The 17,770-nt window shown below is 33.0% G+C and overlaps 2 protein-coding genes across 6 annotated transcripts; one reads left to right on the top strand and one right to left on the bottom strand.

Annotated features, from left to right (window-relative positions):
* Positions 1 to 2,490: 2,490 nt before the first annotated feature.
* Positions 2,491 to 6,361, bottom strand: LOC124821990 (Leucine-rich repeat protein kinase family protein). Its single transcript, XM_047293938.2, has 2 exons — positions 4,582 to 6,361; positions 2,491 to 3,266 (listed from the first exon to the last, which is right to left on the bottom strand). Exons 1-2 carry the CDS (start codon positions 5,879 to 5,881, stop codon positions 2,605 to 2,607), a joined length of 1,962 nt encoding a protein of 653 aa, XP_047149894.1. The 5' UTR covers positions 5,882 to 6,361; the 3' UTR covers positions 2,491 to 2,604.
* Positions 6,362 to 10,622: 4,261 nt separating this feature from the next.
* LOC124821992 (protein cornichon homolog 1-like) lies at positions 10,623 to 15,090 on the top strand. 5 transcript variants are annotated; one of them, XM_088091977.1, is made up of 6 exons: positions 10,623 to 10,765; positions 10,996 to 11,091; positions 11,218 to 11,234; positions 11,401 to 11,582; positions 12,608 to 12,730; positions 14,619 to 15,090. In XM_088091977.1, exons 4-6 carry the CDS (start codon positions 11,407 to 11,409, stop codon positions 14,662 to 14,664), a joined length of 345 nt encoding a protein of 114 aa, XP_087948103.1. In that variant the 5' UTR covers positions 10,623 to 10,765; positions 10,996 to 11,091; positions 11,218 to 11,234; positions 11,401 to 11,406; the 3' UTR covers positions 14,665 to 15,090. The 5 variants fall into 5 exon arrangements, 4 of the variants coding, with proteins under 4 accessions (XP_087948103.1, XP_047149896.1, XP_087948102.1 ...); XM_047293940.2 differs by having other exon boundaries at positions 10,625 to 10,765; positions 10,996 to 11,234; XM_088091976.1 differs by lacking the exon at positions 10,623 to 10,765 and having other exon boundaries at positions 10,856 to 11,091.
* The last annotated feature ends 2,680 nt before the right edge of the window (positions 15,091 to 17,770 follow it).

Genomic DNA, 17,770 nt, shown 5'->3' with positions numbered 1-17,770 from the left:
GAAAAAAATGGGATGCAGGAAGTTGAAGTCTATTTGATATCAAAAGTAAAAGTTCCTCTGAAAGGGGCTTCTCAAACGCTTGTTTTTTTGGGGTAAAATTTTGTTACACACTCTAAATTGAACTTGGATCAAAAGGAACAGAAAAAAAAAAATACACATTGACAAAATATATTTTTGAAGCTTAAATAAAATCATATTTTATAGGTTAATTTAACTACCTTTTACTTTACAAACACGAAATGATTAATTGTACTTCAAGTTTGATTTGACGTTTCCAAAGTTCATAAATTACAATAAAATGTCATGCATATAATATGTTTTGGCCTACATTAAATAATATTTTAAAACAATAATAAGGTTATCAGTTCCTTGAGTGGAATACATTAGTGTAGCATAGTATAGAAGAGAAAGTATCACTCACCTCACCTTTAATATTTTCTCTCTAATATATAAGAGAAAAGCACATTAGTGTATGTCCAAACGATGCATTATTTGAGGTAAAATTTACGTTTATTTCAAATTTTGCAATATTGATCCCTAATATTTTCCCCCCAATTTCTGTTTTTTAATTTTTAATTATTCGTCACTTTGTTAATAATTTTTTTATACAGTTTAAATTATTTGTAGTTTTATTTAATTTTTCAGTTAAAAAAATGTATCAAATCATAATCTAATTATATTTTGTAATAAGTTTTTGTTCTAGTCAAGAAAGATGATGGCATTCTTAACTAGAGTTCCATATTTGTTGTCATATTTTATGTTTTAATAAGTTCTTTTTATAACCGAGTATTCTTATGAACTGATAATTTTATTGTAGAACTAAGATTTATATTCTTAATGATTTATCTTTCGTTTATCATTTATTTTCTCAATTAATGGTTATTTGATCCTACTTAATTATATTAGGTTTTGTTATATTATTTGGTAAATTTGTTTTAGATTACATATTTATTCATATTTGTATTATTATATTTCTTATTAATTTTAAGTGATAAATCATATCTGAATACATAGTATTTTCTTCTGTTACTACATATTTTTTTATGTCCAATTATTTGGATCGAGAGATGAATTCGAGAGAGTAAATAAGACGGAAAAAGAGTGAAAATTGATGTTATATGGATTAAGAAAAAAAAAAGTTGACAGTAAGTGAAAACTTTGTAGTAAATTTAATTGACGTGATAAAATAAACTTAACTTTATATTAATATACTTAGATGATATTTTATAAAATAATTTTTTTAAAACAATTGAATGCAAAAATAAATTTTAAAAAATGTAAATTAAAGTTAAAATAAATTTTAAATTGAAATAAAAAATATTATAAATCCTAATAAATGAAAAATTATTGTAAGAATTTAATTATTATTTTTTGTTTATATATTTTGAATACTTTATTAAGTTATAATAAAATGTTAAATATTTTATTAGTTTCTTAATTCAGATTTTTTTATTTAATTGATTATTCGTAATTTATATTAAACTTATTTTACTCTTCTTCGCTATTCATGGAAGAAAGTTTTGTAGCTTGTTTTTTGTTATTTCATGCCTCATTTTTTAAACTTTCGTTGCATTTTTTAAGTTTCACCACATAACTCTCAAGTCTTTGAGTAACAAGACTTAATCTTTAAACGATAAGATTTATATTAAAGTAGATCAAGATATTACTTATCACTAGAATTTTTATAATTGTAACCATTTGTGTGTAAAAAGTTGACAAGTAGAAACACATTCCCATACATATTTATTCAATTTGATCATGTCAGGTTCAAATTAGCAAAAAAGTTATGAATAATCAAAGGACTAAAGGTATATATAACACAAATTGGAAATCAAAATTACATCCAATTTAACTTGTGGGGAAAAAGATTAAAAAAAATCTACGAATTTGATAAAAGATAGATATAAAAATTTAATCCTACATTTTATTATATATCCGGTGCCCTATTTTAAAGCTATTGAGAAGTGCAAATAGCGAAAGAAAGACACTGCATTAAGCATGTGTCGGAATTTTTAGAGAACTTGTGAGCATATATTCCAGAAAGAAACTTTTCACCCTTAAGCCATGCCATGATACTGTTTAAGCTTTTTCTCATTGTTTGTGTTGTTTTAGTGGTAATGAGAATTATTTGGTGAGTTTGGTGGGGTGCATCCTCAACTTCATGTCTTCAATCAACAGCTCCTTAGTCACCTTTCCTTCTTTTCTCAGTTTCTCATGCAATACCAACTATACAAGATTGGACCAGTTGTTGTCAACTACAATATTATTGCCTCTTAACCATTCAAAAATCCAATGATTTTAACACTTTCAAATTAATTTTCGAAACTAATTTTAAATTAAAGTGATACCTGTGAGAGTTTCTTTGTATAGGATAATCTTAACAATTAGCTAGATACCATATTTTTAAAACATATTAACCAGAATGTTTCGTAGGAGACAAAACATTCTAGTTAATATGTAACACAACTATCAAATTGGGCAGCTGCATGATTTCCCTTGAAAACGAAAGGAACATTTTCCATTGAGACATTGGAAGTTACAAAACCAACCTCACTAAACACATCAAAGAAAGAAGAAGAAAAGAGTCTAGCACAAGAACCAGAACTATACATGGTTTTCTTGTTTTTCACTGTATTTGATGTGATCAAGGCTCTCTGACACGGTTTTCATTCGTGGTCGCAACTCTGGATCGAGTTCGGTGCAGTTCAGAGCAATATGAAATGCAGCAATCACTTGCTTTTTAGCATAAACTTCAGGGATGAGTGCTTGGTCAATGATATCAGACAGTGGCTGCTCCTCCCTGAACGCTTTCCTCACAAAACTCTCCAGCACCTTCTCATCATTTTCTGCTCCAAAATCTGCCATCCTACCCGTCAAAAGTTCCAAAAGCACAATGCCAAATGAATACACATCACATTTCTGACTGAACTTCCCACCGGCCATACGCACCTCAGGTGCCAGGTAGTGGTTAAAGGAGGCTGCAACCTTTGAACTCATTGCAGTGGTTACAGAAGATTGGTTCAAGCTGCTCCGTTTTGGAGGCATTGCAATAGACTTTGGCGGGCCCAAACCAAGCCGAGAAAGTCCAAAACCTGACACGTATGCATGGAGCTCATCGTCTAGTAAGATTTTTGTTGCCTTAATGTTGCCATGGATATATTTGCGACCATTGAACTCGTGTATGTACATCAAGCCCTTGGCTGCTTCTTGAGCAATTTTTAACCTTGCTGCCCATGACAATGGTGGCAATGAATTGGAAGGCCCACCTGCAACCATACACAACAAATACAAAGAAGAAAATGCTTGAGAAAACCTAAGTAGAAAGTGGAAACTAAAAATGATCTCACAACCACCACCAGTGTATGACATGAAAAAAATGAGAAGCAAAGCATCAATAATACGTGAGATTTCGATTGCTATGTCGCAAACAGTGCCAATGATCTTTCCTAGATAACACTGCTGATGCTACAGTAGAGTCACAATAAATCCATTCTTTAACATCAAATTTTATGGATAGTGACTTCGTTGTTATAATGCTCAATACACATTACTTCGAGGACCACCGCATTACATGCAAGAAGAAAACCTGTAGATGCAGCCTAGAATCGGTAGAAGACAATAATCCATCGTGGCAAATCACTGAGGTATGAAAATCACAGCATTGGGACCGTGGTCCATGGGATTTTCAATCACCCAAATGGCCTCATGCAAAAATATAAAGCATGATTACTTTTTTGCAGCTATCACTATCGGCACAAAACTAGGACCGTGAAGATATTATGGAAGAATGCTACTGCATGTTCACAAGAAATTCTAAAACAACTGTAAGCTAATAAAGGAGATCAATTAAGAGAAATTGTCCCAAGTGAAAACTACAACACACCTTTTCGAATTTACTCTTTTTATCATTGATTCAAGTTTAGTTTAGACAGTAAATGGAGAAGGGGACCCTCCTAAGATAATGGGCCATGCAAAAGTTATAACCACCGATGGAAAGTGTGTTGCCAGCATCACTCATAGCTATGATAGCAGGTATTCACCCGCATAAAGCAATAACTCAGCACGGACAAATTACACAAAAAAGGGATTTTGGTTATCAAGAGCAGAGGCACAATTCACAAAGGACACGATGACCATGGCCCCCAAAATATGTAGTGGAAATACGGAACACCACCAAAAGGATAGAAAAAGAGAAGACACATGTGAAAGTAAAAAGTAGGAACAGGTAAGTGTTTCATCCACCAGCTCCTGCATATGTCCCAGTAGAATCATCATGATCACAAAATTGACTTTCAAAAAGGAGTAAAAATTAGAATTTAAACTCATCATCACATGGTGGCCATCACCAATTCAAAGTCGCACACTCAAAATAAGCGGGCATGTTAAGCATTGGCCTTATGCAACTACGCTGCAGCAAATTTAAGCATATATACTAGTTCCATTTTAAGAACAGCAAGAAACGCTGCAAAATTACACGTGACTTCCACAATAACGCATCCACGATAACATCATATATGATAATTAATTGCAGAATTAAAGCACCCCGAATGAATTTGAAAAAGAAAGACCACGAATTGATACCGTGTAAAGCAGTGTGCAAACTTCCATTGCGAATGAAATCGGTGATAAGCAGCTTCTCATCATGGGCATAATAATAAGCTCTCAAAGGAACCACATTGGGGTGACGAACCCTTGCAATGGCCTCCACCTCAGACTCAAACTCCTTAAATCGCCACGTCGCATCACCCTCACTGAGTCGCCGAACAGCCACCACATTCGCCGCCGCGGAAGACCCTCTTCCGACCCCGACCACCTTGTACACAATCCCACTCCTACTCTTCCCAACAACATACGCAGACGCCCTAAGCAAATCCTCCAACTCCAACTCAAACCATTCGTCCATCACAACAAATTTACCATCTTGCCCCTCGCCCACATCCACCTCACCCTCCAACTTCTGCCCCCCCAATTTCCCCTCCTCGCCGCCGCCCCACCGCCGCCGGAAAACCCATAGAGAGAGAGAAACCGCTCCAACCGCGACCGAAAGCCCGGAGATGACAAGAACAGCGACGGAGCCGCCACCGTGTGGTTTCACTCTCTGGTCTGAGCCTTCGGGGTGGAGCGCATTGGGGTTCTGAGGGAAACCCTCTTCAGGGTTGGCGAAAATCCCAGGCTTTTGCGCTTCGGGGCACGCGGTTTGCAAAGGGAAGCCACAGAGTCCAGGGTTTCCAGAAAACGCGGTGGGACCCTGGTTTAGCAGGGATCCCACCTGGGGGATTTTCCCAGTGAGGTTGTTGTTGCGGAGGTCGAGGCTCACAGCCACAGGCAGGTTAGCAAGGGTGGCCGGAATCCCGCCGGAAAAGAAGTTAAAAGAAAGATTGAGAGTTCCGGTGAGAGAAGTGAGATCGGAGAGGGTAGGAGGGAGGGAACCGTTGAGATAGTTGGAGGAGAGGTCCAAATGGCGAAGGAACTTGAGGGAGAGAAAGTGCGAGGGAAGGGAACCGCAGAGCGAGTTGTGAGAGAGGTCGAGGACAATGAGGGTGGTGGCGTTGAAGAGAGAGGGAGGAATGACGTTGGAGAAGTTGTTGTATGGAAGACTGAGTCTTTTGAGGGAGCTGAGAAATCCCAGTTCAGAGGGAATGTAACCGCTGAGGCTCTTGTCAGGGAGAGAGAGTTGGGTAACTCTGTCGCCGGTGCAGGACACGCCGGGCCAGTGGCATGCAGTGGCGTCGTTTTCTGACCAGGAGCTGAGGACGCCGGTGGGATCAGAGTCCACGGCGGCTTTGAGGGCAAGCAGGGAGAGGCCGTCAGAGTTGAGAGAGGTGGCTGGAGGAACAACGAAGAAGAGAAAGAGTGATAAAAGAAGATGATGCATTGGCATTGTTGTTGGTTAGTGAAAGAGCATTAGTTGTTTATGGCAAGTAGTGAAGTACAGAAGAAGAAGAAGAAGAAGAAGGCGAAGAAGAAGAATGAGAATGGTGGAGTTTTTGAAATTGGTTTATTTCTCGAGGTGGGATTTGAATTTCCCTGACCGTCCTTGCTTCTACTTTAAATACGTCCTATACTATGCTAAAATACTTAAATAAATACTTGTGAAAGCCAAAATTTTGGGTACGATTATGTTCCGAGTGGGTTCAGTCAACTTTAGTCAATCTTGGTTCACAGTTCAGAATAAGATAACAGAGTCCATCCAAAAAAACACCATGCCACATTTGTCCTGTAATCTACTTACACTGTGGCTTGTTTACAGTTGTCTTTGAAACGAAACTGAGTGGCTGCTACTGTGTTTTAAGTTTTAGTTAAATCATAGCAATTATAGCAAAGGGTTGAAATTTTGAAACGGAATACAAATATTTGCTTTTAATTTGTGATGTGAGAAAATGAGTGATGATGATGAGTTATGTGTTTGTAGTTTAGCGTATTTTTTATCTGGTGTCAGAAAATCGTATAAAGAAGGACACCACGCCTGTGACTCTTCTTTCACTTTTTCCAGTTCCAACCAAAAACAGGCCTATGCTGCTGCTACTACCAGCATAGATCCCGCAAATCCATTTACGGGATTCAAACTGCTATCCCATTTGATTAAGATTTTTTTAACTTACTTTCTGTCCTTCAAATTATTTTAATAATTAAGCTAAAATCAAAATCAAACACATGTCTGAATACAAAATATTATTATTTTTAATTTTAATTATTCTCTCACTTTTTATCATCAAATTCACGAATTAAATGAAACATAATCAATTCCATCATTTAATTAATAACAATAATATATTTAATTCATTCCTTCTATACATGAGAATCCGTTGCATTTTACTACTCTATTGTTAGAGTTTGTTCGAGATTATTTCTTGTGGAGAGGAATTATGTGCAGTTTGTAGGAATTTGTTAAGCATTTGATAGCATGGATTAGCGATATATTCCTATAATCTAATTTCGTTCCTGAAGATATTTGAATGTGTATGATGTATATTTACAATAATATTTTTACTAAACCATTAAGTGCATGTGGCATTATCAGGTGTAAACAGCTACTTTGTTTTATTTTAGAGACGATGTTTCGTTTCATGGTAAGATTCTTGGGCTCATAGAGATGATTATCCTTCACAATTTATCACACACATTAATAATTATCACTGGAGACTTCACAGTTTCATTCCATTGTTATTCTCGTTGGTATTTCTTACAGATTTAATTAAATTAGTCACAACGACAATAGTTTATAATCATCATTAATAAAATGATATATAATATAATAATAATATATTAATCGTTACTATGAGAGTAAATGCAAGTAAGTTTTTGTGATTATATGAACAGAGATTTCAATTACATGTTTACTGGACCACATAAAATAATTGGTGATTGGTACGCTAAACTATTTGACTGGCCCACTTATGTTTTTCAAATTCAATGATGTGTACAGTTGAAAAGAGATTTACGTGAGAATTATGACTTATTAAAATACTTTTGATTAATCATGAATATTATACAATGTGTTTATCCGTGTATTTTAGGAACTAATGGTTTTTATGTTTGAATTTGAGAAGAGTGTTATCGAAAACATTAATTAATTTAGAAGGAAAAAAGTTACATCAATAAATAATAGTTATATTAAATAATTAAAAATATCACATCGCATTTCATAGATGTGAAACAACTTCTTTGCTCTTTTGGGTGTATTTGGGGGAGATGATTTGAATGGATTTGAGTGGATTTGAGGGTAATTTTTTAATTATTTTTTTGAGTGGATTTGTGGTTAATTGAGAGTGGATTTGAAAGTAAAGTTTGTGAGAATTAGTGTAGGATTTGATTGATGTGATAGATTTTAAAAATTAGTTTAATTGGTAGAAAATAAAGATGACCAAAATGCCCCTAGTTATAAAAGTATTATAAAATGTTATTTTGTAATGTTATATTTAATTGTAGAGATGTTTATAAAGAGAAAAAAATTATGAATAATTTATAAAATTAATGTTTAAAAATTATAAAAGTTATAATGTAGTAAAATGAATGTATTTTAAAATGTAGTATTAAATTGTAATATAAATTAGTACGAATACGGAGAAGCCACTATGCAACGCAATACGCATCTGGAATAAGCTGTAACCGGTTACGTGAACCTGCAACCGGTTACGTGAACCTGCAACCGGTTACGTGAACCTGTAACGGAATACGCCATTAAGGCAAATTCTTCATGAAGTTGTAACCGGTTATGCCTCCGTGTAACCGAATACGTGTAGGGCATATTAGTCTTTCTATGCCATTTCATCGCAAATCCGCGCACCTAAGGCAAGATGACTTGAATAGTGTATTCTTGCAAATCAGCGCTTTTACATCCGATCAAATCCTCGCAAATCGGCCCAAAAGAACAACTATGTTCTTCTAAATCAATCCTCGCTAATGCACGTGAACAGAGAAATCAGTCCAAACGAACACAAGCTTAACCTTTCTTTAAACCACTTCTTTATCTCTGTTTTGACGTGAAATGGATCATTCAGCCAATTGTTATTCTTGCACACTCCTTTAAACACATTCTTCTTCGTCTTCCCCTTAATAGTTGTTTACATTATATTTATAAAATTCTTGCTATTATTATAGTTGTGTTACGCTTCCTAGGCATGTGTGTGTCTGATATTTCATGAGTGTTTTATAAATCATGCAAGCGGTTCCACTCGATACTCATATAGGTGATTTCATCAAGTGTATGCTGCAAATCATACACCACCCATAAGGGATATAAAAATCATTAAAACTTTTGTTTAAGCTAAAATTCTTTCACCATATAGAATTTTAATAACAAAGATTAACCTTTCATAAATGCAGTCTTTAGCACTTTCACACACATTACAGGAATGAACATAATTGATTAAAATCAATTTAGTGCTATCAGAACTAACAAGTGACTTGTTTTTACTCATGAAATTTATTTAATGGATCTTTAATCACAAAGGTTGGATTTCCATCACTTGTTTGTTTGCATAACCTCATTCCCCTCGATATTTCTAATATCATTTCTTTTTCAGGGGTTTTGTCAGAGGATATGCTAGATTTCGTTCTGACTTTACATAATGAATAGAAATAGTTCAACTCTTTAGAAATTGCTTCACCAAATTGTGTCTTGATTGTATTTATCTATTCTTTCCATTGTAATTCTGGTTTTTAGTTATAGTTATTACCGATTGACAATCATAGTGTATTGATACTGATGGGGTTGGTTTCATTCCTAGTATAATGTTTGTTGAGAAGTTTTTCAATCACTCAGCCTCATTACCAGCCATCTCAAGAGCAACAAACTCATATTCCATTGTTGATCTTGTAATAATTGTTTGTCTGGATGATCTCTATGTAATCGCACCACCCCCAACTGTGAATACAAAATCACTAGTGGATTTTGTCTCATCTAAATCAGAGATCCAATTAGCATCACTATACATTTTTAGTACAACAGAAAATCCATTATATTCAATGACATAATCCTTTGAACCTCTTAAGTATCTCACAAGTCTAACAAGTGCATTCCAATATTATGTTCCTGGTTTGGACATTGAGTATACCTACTAAGTCTACCTATTGCATAAGCGATATCAAGTCTAAAAAGGTTCAACAAGTAGAGTAAACATCCAATTTTTTGAATATACTGAGATATAGATTATATATATATATATATATAATCGTCTTACTTAAAAAATTCTTAATTTTAACAAAAATTCTAATAAAAATAGTTTAATTGGATCATTTGAAAATAAGTAAAATAACAAATTGAACTAAATAAAAATTATAAATTTAATTGAATCGTTTATAAAACTTTGAGGATAAAAAAAGATTTTAACCTATTTTTTACATAGAAAATATTCTTTAGACGTTAATCCAACTATCGTATTGCTAATCTTTAATTAATATCATATGAAAAAAAAGGACGTGTGAAATGAATTTGTTTAGATGTGCATGTTTACTTTGAAAATAGTTTGATATAAAATTTTCAACTTAACGCAATTTTTTTTCCACCAAACTTAGTCACGCAAAGCTCTAGTAACAAAATCAATTTTGTTTATAGTAAAAAAATAATATTAACATTAGCTAAAAATCAATCGCATTTGACAGAAGTAAAATCAGATTATATAACTTAATATTATTGTTTTTTTACTAAACATCACGGCTAAGTATATTTGGATTTCAGTTTTTATTGATTACTGTATCTAATGTATTTTACATTTTTCAATTTTACTAAAAACAAAATTCATCTCAAATTTCAATTTACTTAAACTGTGTAATAAGTTATTTATTTTAATTTTAATGAAGTTGAACTCAAACTAATCTCTTAAGTGAAATTAAATAATGTCAATATGAAAAACAAAATGATGTTTTTCACCTGAAAATAGTTCTAAAATGTAAATATTAATGTTCCTCACATAAAAATTAAACATAATTTGTTTATTATATGAAATGACACAAAGTTCGATTGTCTAGGTTTTTAAGTTAGCGTAGGTCGGTATCATAATTTGTTATTTGAGTTTTGTCATTGGTAGTTATGTGGTTAACTTTATTAATACAGGGTTTCTTATAATATTGCCGAAAAAAATTGTTGTTAATATTTTAATGTTGCGGTGTCAATACAAAATTTAAAACTGATTAGTTTTGTGGTGTTCATACCTAACAATTTCTTTAATGATTATTAGTTGAAGAAAGATGAAGAATGATGAAGCCAGAGCACCATCAATAGTTGGAAATCTGAAAGTTCAAACCTCAATAAGAAGTAATATAGGTTCGAATTGGATTCACCTTCGGTTGCGAATTTTCTTTCTCTGATTTTGGCATGTATATCTACTTTTTTTTTCTTACTATTTAAATCTGCTCTTCTACACGAGTATATAAACTCAAACAAAAAAAATTGCATTCAAATGTGTAAAATATTCCTTTTTTTCTTCAAACGACATGATATCCTGCTAAAAATAATGCTGTTTAAAAAATTGTAATTGTAACTACATCAAACAGGTAATGTGCAACTTGTCGTGTGGAGGCTTCACCACTTCGTCCGTGTTCAGTGTTCCAACAAGGCAACAACTCAAACGTTGTCAACTGTTTGTTGAGGTTTCATCAGCTTCCTCCAATCAATATATTCGACCTATCTCTCTCTGCTTCTCTGTTAATTCATAATGGGTTTGGAGTTGTTCTTTTGGCTTATCATTTGTTTCCCTTTCCACATCGTTTTTTTAGCCTCAACGTTCTACCAGGTATTCATCTAACTTTTCTTTCGCTTACCATTTCAAACTTTTTTCTTTGCCTGAGCTCCGTTATTTAATTCCAATGTGATTGAACTGTCAGAGAGGATTCGCGTTCAGATTGATTTTTAGCTTCGATGAATCTAAACATGTTCTTTATTTCTTTTTTGGGTTGAAGGTTTTGATGCTGACTGACTTAGAAGCCGATTTTATCAACCCATATGATGCTTCATCAAGGATTAATTATTTCATCGTTCCTGAGTTTATTGGGCAGGGATTGTTGTGCGCTTTCTGCCTTTTAACAGGTCACTGGATCATGTTTTTGTTGACGGTTCCTGTTACATGCTACCATGTGATGCTGTAAGTACTAAATTTTATACAAAAGGTGAACAATGTGCTGCTCAAGTTACATCAAAGCATTACATGATTTCTCCCCTTTTCAAATTTTGATTCCCCTTTCTTAGAAATTTGTTAAAGCGGAGTTTTTGGTGGGGGTAGTCTAAGATGAATGTTTTTCTTGCTGTGAGAATCTTCCACCTCATAGCCTATTCTTCTACTTTGTTTTGGGGGCAGAAAGGGGGTGGGAAACTAACGAAAGCTAAAATTTGAAGGTTTGAGGATTAGATGCATTCATAAATAATAAGTAACTGATTAAAAGAAATTCCGTGTCACTAAAGGAGACCTCGCTGTTAGTTAGTTTGTTTTTCATTGCTCGTGATCTAAAGAAAGTTATATGCAACAATTTTTAATTTAAGAATATGGATCAATTCAACTTTATTTTCCCATATTGCTATATAATTGATATTAAAAAATTGCAAAATTTGAAAACATGACAGCAGCTATTCATGCCAATTGATTTAAGTGGTATCATATAACTTTGTATCGACTAAGTTTACATATTGGAGATAAACGAATTCAAATCGCTGACATCTGTCACAGGATATCAGGCCCCGACTGATTCTATCATAGAGGCCAATAATAGACAATAACTCCTCCTAACACAGCTCACAACTTTCATCGAAGTGTGTCTCGAGCAACTCTTCTCAAAATATCAAAAGTGGTTTTTTACTGTAGCTTGAACTTAATGGTTTATCTTCTCTTTAATGCCATCAAGATATTTGTTTGTTTATATTGAGGTTTATTGTTCAATTAATCGGCATTACTAGATTGTATTCTTGAGGTTTGAATTTATTATATAGGAGATTTGGTAATGCCAATAAAAGGAACTTGTGGTCACTAGTTTTGTGTTTGAACAGTTCTGACTTGGGTCGCAATAAATATTGAACCATTGTGCACATATTTTGTTCTGAACTCCCATACAAGACTTGGAACATGAACTTCTATGTTCTGTTTCAGTTCATTATTTTTCCATTTCAATGATTCAGGTACATGAAACAGCAGCATCTCATCGATGTTACTGAAGTGTTTAGAGCACTTAACTCTGAGAAGAAATTTCGCTTGGCCAAACTTGCGTATTACATAACAATCATCATTATAACTGTCTTCAGGTTAGTTTGTGCTGCCCTTAAAATGGCATATGCTTATCTACCATATTTTTGTGTTTTACATTCTCACTGCTTAATATTATGTCTATTTATTTTTCTGATTAATATGATGCATTGGGATTATGTTAGGCAAGCCAGCCTGGTTTTTGTTACTATTAGCTAAGGTGTTAGAGTTAATTATTATTGTTGAGAGAAGATTGGAGGTATTCTGTTATTAATGTCAGGATAGGTCTAGATAATGAGAGAATATTGAAGGTTTTCTGTTTAGTTTGTGATCGGGTTTTGGAGGAAGGATCTCAGGCTTTCAAAATTCTTACAGGAACTACTTGTATTCATTATTTATTTTCACAAACTGAGTTTTTTACTCATCCAATGCTAAGGGAGATCTCATATTTTCACTAGTTCTTTCATTAATCTCTGAACCAGTAATGATCACTTTCATAATTCAGGAAGCATATCATTTTACAATTCTAAGGATGAAAAGTTAGTTATATGGGCCACTGTTCTAGGATTCAGTAAGCATATTGTAACAAAACTTTTTCATAATGCATTCTCGGAGCAAGTAACCCATTTTACTTACGGCCAAAATGCGTTGGGGGACAGTGCCTAGTGTTTTAGCTAGTAAAGTTTGGCAGTATTCAATAGGTCTCATAATGACTGCAACTGCTTGAAGGAGTTGGAACTTGCTGTTAATGTTTTCCTATGCAGTAATTTATTTTGCCTTTTTGGGTTTCTTCATAAAGACTCAGCCCATCAACCATCGTTACTATCCTATTTTATACATCACCTTCACATCTACTCTGGTTTGAAAGGATACTTGTCAAGAGAGATTATCTAAGTATAGCTGGGTTTAAGTTTAATACTTGATTTGGGGACATACATGACATAGCAGTCCTTGTGAAATGGTATTCTTCACATCTTTAGTTTTAGTCTGCGATATCATGTAACAGACGTGTGTCTACTATCCATTAAAACCTTCTCTACATAGATGCAGGAGCAAATAAGGTTTACAAAGTTTCCTTTAAGGTTAATTAAAGCTATTTTTCGGTCTTACGTGATTTCACAAATTTTGTACCTTCTGTCAACCTCCTTCAACAAAATAACTATAGTTGCCATCACAAGGCAGAATTGCAACTGGCTGTTGATGCTTGATGAGGATGGATTCTTGAACAGGTTCCTGATATCCTTCCAAATCATACCAATAGTAATGGATGCTGCAATGGATTTCATCATACACAATTGGGAACTCTTATTTTGGATCTTTAAACGTGTGTTTTCATTTTAAGTGATCATGAGAAACATGAACTTGCTTCCTAGTGTATTCCACTTCTGTACCTAAATTTTAGGAACTGAAATTAGAGTTTTCACTGCATTAAAGTATGTGCTTATACACCACTAACTGAATGGAACTCAAAGATCTTTGCTGCCATATTAATGTGTTTGTGAGCAAAGGAACCTTTTAGAAAGGTTAAGCGACCTGTGTTAGATTGGTGAAGATGAACAGTACTATACCTCTATTATAATTTATAACCATTCCAGGCTCTGAAATATTGGGTTGCAAAGTACCTAGCCTGTTCACTTGCCTTCTTGTTATGAGTATTTTTTTCCTTTTTATCTTGTTACAAAATAAAATGAATGTTTTTTTTTTCTTGAAGTTGGGTACGGTAGGGGATGGAAGGGAAGAAAAATATTTTATTTTCAAATTTAAAAGGTTATTTATAAAAATAAAAAAGAGATTAACACATAAAGTTTATGTTAATCAATAATTTTGTTATCAAATAAAAAAACATTAATTGGAAATGGAAAACTCGTCCCCCCTTTTCTAAAATACATACCCTTAAGCAACATTTTTCGTGACTATTTATCATTTTCCTCAACTTTCCATTTGCAGGCTTGTATTGATGCTTGTCTACTATTTAGATTCTGAAGATGAATGATGTGGACAAAGTTTTCAATTCCCACTACCGACTTTACCACTGTGGTTTAAGGTGGTGCTTCTTTTTCGTCTTATCCTTTTTTTAGTAATTCTTTTATGAAGATGTGATTGAGTTCTATAGCATAGGATTTAGAACACAAATTCACAGCTCTAAGAAACAGAAATCCGTCACTAATTGAATGAGTATTGCCAACTAAGGTATGTCTTTAGTTATTTGACTACAGTTGGTCATTCTCTCCTGAAACAGCTTACCAACTGATTTTTATGGTAACTGATGATTATGGAATTAGAAGATGGTATTTGGCAAGGGTGCTTTGAACATTGTATATTATTTCCTCAGAATGTTACAACTTGTTATAAAATACCGACACCCAGTGTAAATTTAGCATAAACTTATTATGAAAAAGGTGAGTTGTAATTATTGTCATGTCCACGGTCCTTCTGTTTATTTATTTATTTTATATTTGAAAGGCTAATTATTCATTTAGGTGGAAAATGCATCTTAGTTATTTTAATTACAAGAGGTCTAGAAATACTGTGATGAGAGATGTACATTAAATTTCAATACATGATTGTGCCGCTTGAGATACGCTTGTCACTAATATAATTATCTTTGAACGTTTTGGGCTCTCAAGGAGGAAAATAATGTGTTGTGTTGTGTTGGAGACACAATCACATAATCTTATGCTAAAAAAATGATTATTTTGAATAGATTTCAGTATGTTTTATTACCTGAATTTGGTATAGTAACTCTGATAATATGGTTGCTTATGTGACAGATGAAGGATACATTACCAAATGTTTTATTTTTTATTTCTTTTTATTAATTCTTAATTTTGTCAAAAATAAAAAATAAAAGAGCAATAAAATTGGATGGACAAGTGTGAAAATTGTGTTTTGCGTTGACTGGGTTGCGTTTATATAATGGGTCATGAGGTTTTTGGTTTGACAAGTAAGAATGTAAATTGTTTGGAGGACAGATACCTGGTTATTTGTTTCAAGGACTAAAAAATAACTATGGTTTTTGTAGGACTAATTTTCACATATTTTATAGTAGGTTAACCAAAAACATCGAGTCAAATAGAAAATTAAAAAATATGTTTAAATTCTTTTATTATGGCGATAAATATGATAAATATATTTTTCATCATGATCTTTGATGGAAACAGTACAATTTAGAAGGCAACGTGGAGCTAATGCTAGTGTTTTTGGACCTGCAATATACTTGACATGCCTGAGCCCAAAACATTGATGTGTTAAGTTAGACTGGCACACATGGCCCTCATCCTCATTATAATAAATTGTTGTTATATATATATATATATATATATATATATATATATATATATATATATATATATATATATATATATATATATATATATATATATATATATATATTTAAATGTTTCGGATTGATCATTCCGAAACACTTCTTTTAGATTGTTCAATCTGTAACATGTTTTGGATTAAGTGTTTAAGAAAAGTGTAAGATATATACGTTCCAGAAAACTTGTTTCGGAACACCTTTTTACACTGTTTAATCTGTAACATGTTCTGGATTGAAAAGTGCAAGATATATATGGTTCAGAAAACATGTTAGTAAGAACATGATTTTGCATTACAAATTCCAAAAACATGTTTTGAACTTAATGTTTCGGAATGGTGTAGAATATACATATATAATTTGGAAAGCTAGAATGAAATAAATTATAAAGGGTAGAACAGTCATTTTAAAAATAAGGTGTCCAATTAGTAATTATGGGGTGCAGGAAGTAAAACCTATTTTTTAAACCAAATTATTGTCACACTTAAAACTTTACCATTTCCTTTATAAGAATATATATATATATTGGGTGAAAATTCAAGTTAAGTTTTTCTCACAAACTCGCTTGTCATGTTGTAATCTGAGCTACACTATACACCATTCAGTTTACAGTCAGCATTTGATGATCAATTAACAAACCATGAAAAATATGAACACCCAGATGCAGATACTTCAATGTGTTTCTTTTGTTGATAGTTTGCAGAAAAAATGAATATTGGAGAAAGAGAAGGAGCAAACATTTTTTTATATGAAGTGGGTTTCACAGTATTAAATATGAGAAGATTTGGAAGGGGAAAGAAACAAATGGTATTAAATGAAAAGATAGATGGTTCAGTGATCCTTGAAAATGACTGAAGGCAATAAGCATCTTGGGAGAGGGGACATGGTTTTAGCATAAACCTTTCTCCTTTTTCAACCCTTCTCATAACACCATCCATAATGGTATTTTCATAACTAGATTTTTTTACACCCATTTTTTACATTTTCTTTTAATATTTTTTATTATTATTTTTTTTCTTACAAAAATAAAAGTTTTTTATTTCTTTTATAATTATTTTATCCTTACAATTGTGAAATTTTATCAAACAACATTATTCATTCATGATTGCCTCCACTCATCTTTTCATAACCAACTTTCATGTCTTGACCCTACACAATTCCTCTGTCACCTTCACCAAAAATGTTCGGTCATTTTCGTCTCTGCCGGTTTTCCGATGTGGGACCTTTCCCATCAATCTCCACCCATTTATTCTTCATACCTAAGTTTGGGGCTTTTGGGTAATTTCACCACAACCTTCCTCTTCAATTTCTGAAGAAATTCCATAACACTGTTTTCATTCTTGTTCGGTGGACGCAAATATCATAAATCTTCTCCCTAAAATACCACTCTTCACCAACTAAAACTCTGAACTTGTGTGTCATCTTCGACTTGAACGTCAAATTGCAATTAAAGCTATCACTTTCTCTTTGTTACATAACAAATATATGTATTCATTAATAACAGACAGTAATAAATACGTGTGAGAAGGCCCCCCGATAATGTATCTAATTAATCGCTGCAAATAATTTCAGAAATTAATTTAGTTACAGCTATTTCCTTTAAGATTTCTTAATTCATGACACTCTTATCATTTTGGTTTTTAAGTGAATACTTATCTCTATTATCTTTCGGTCGTAAAATGATTCTTGTGTTTTTATTTTATTTTATTAATAAACATATACAAAAATCATTCTTTTTACTTTTTTTTTTCTATTTTAGGAGTTTTTCTCTCTTTTTATT

The sequence above is a fragment of the Vigna umbellata genome, chromosome 5 (genome assembly GCF_029865625.1).
Source record: "Vigna umbellata cultivar VRB3 chromosome 5, Vumbellata_1.0, whole genome shotgun sequence".
In the NCBI taxonomy this organism is placed as follows: Eukaryota; Viridiplantae; Streptophyta; class Magnoliopsida; order Fabales; family Fabaceae; genus Vigna; species Vigna umbellata.
The sequence above is the reverse complement of the archived record's forward strand: the minus strand, read 5'-3'. Positions and strand labels throughout refer to the sequence as shown.

Bases quoted from the DNA above. Each gene is read 5' to 3' on its own strand.
- LOC124821992 (XM_047293940.2), top strand. From the start codon at position 11,157: ATGGGTTTGGAGTTGTTCTTTTGGCTTATCATTTGTTTCCCTTTCCAC. The intron at 11,583-12,607 runs GTAAGTACTAAA...TCAATGATTCAG, and splicing joins ACATGCTACCATGTGATGCT to GTACATGAAACAGCAGCATC. The intron at 12,731-14,618 runs GTTAGTTTGTGC...TTCCATTTGCAG, and splicing joins ATCATTATAACTGTCTTCAG to GCTTGTATTGATGCTTGTCT.
- LOC124821990 (XM_047293938.2), bottom strand. From the start codon at position 5,881: ATGCCAATGCATCATCTTCTTTTATCACTCTTTCTCTTCTTCGTTGTT. The intron at 3,267-4,581 runs GTATCAATTCGT...GTATGGTTGCAG, and splicing joins TTTGCACACTGCTTTACACG to GTGGGCCTTCCAATTCATTG.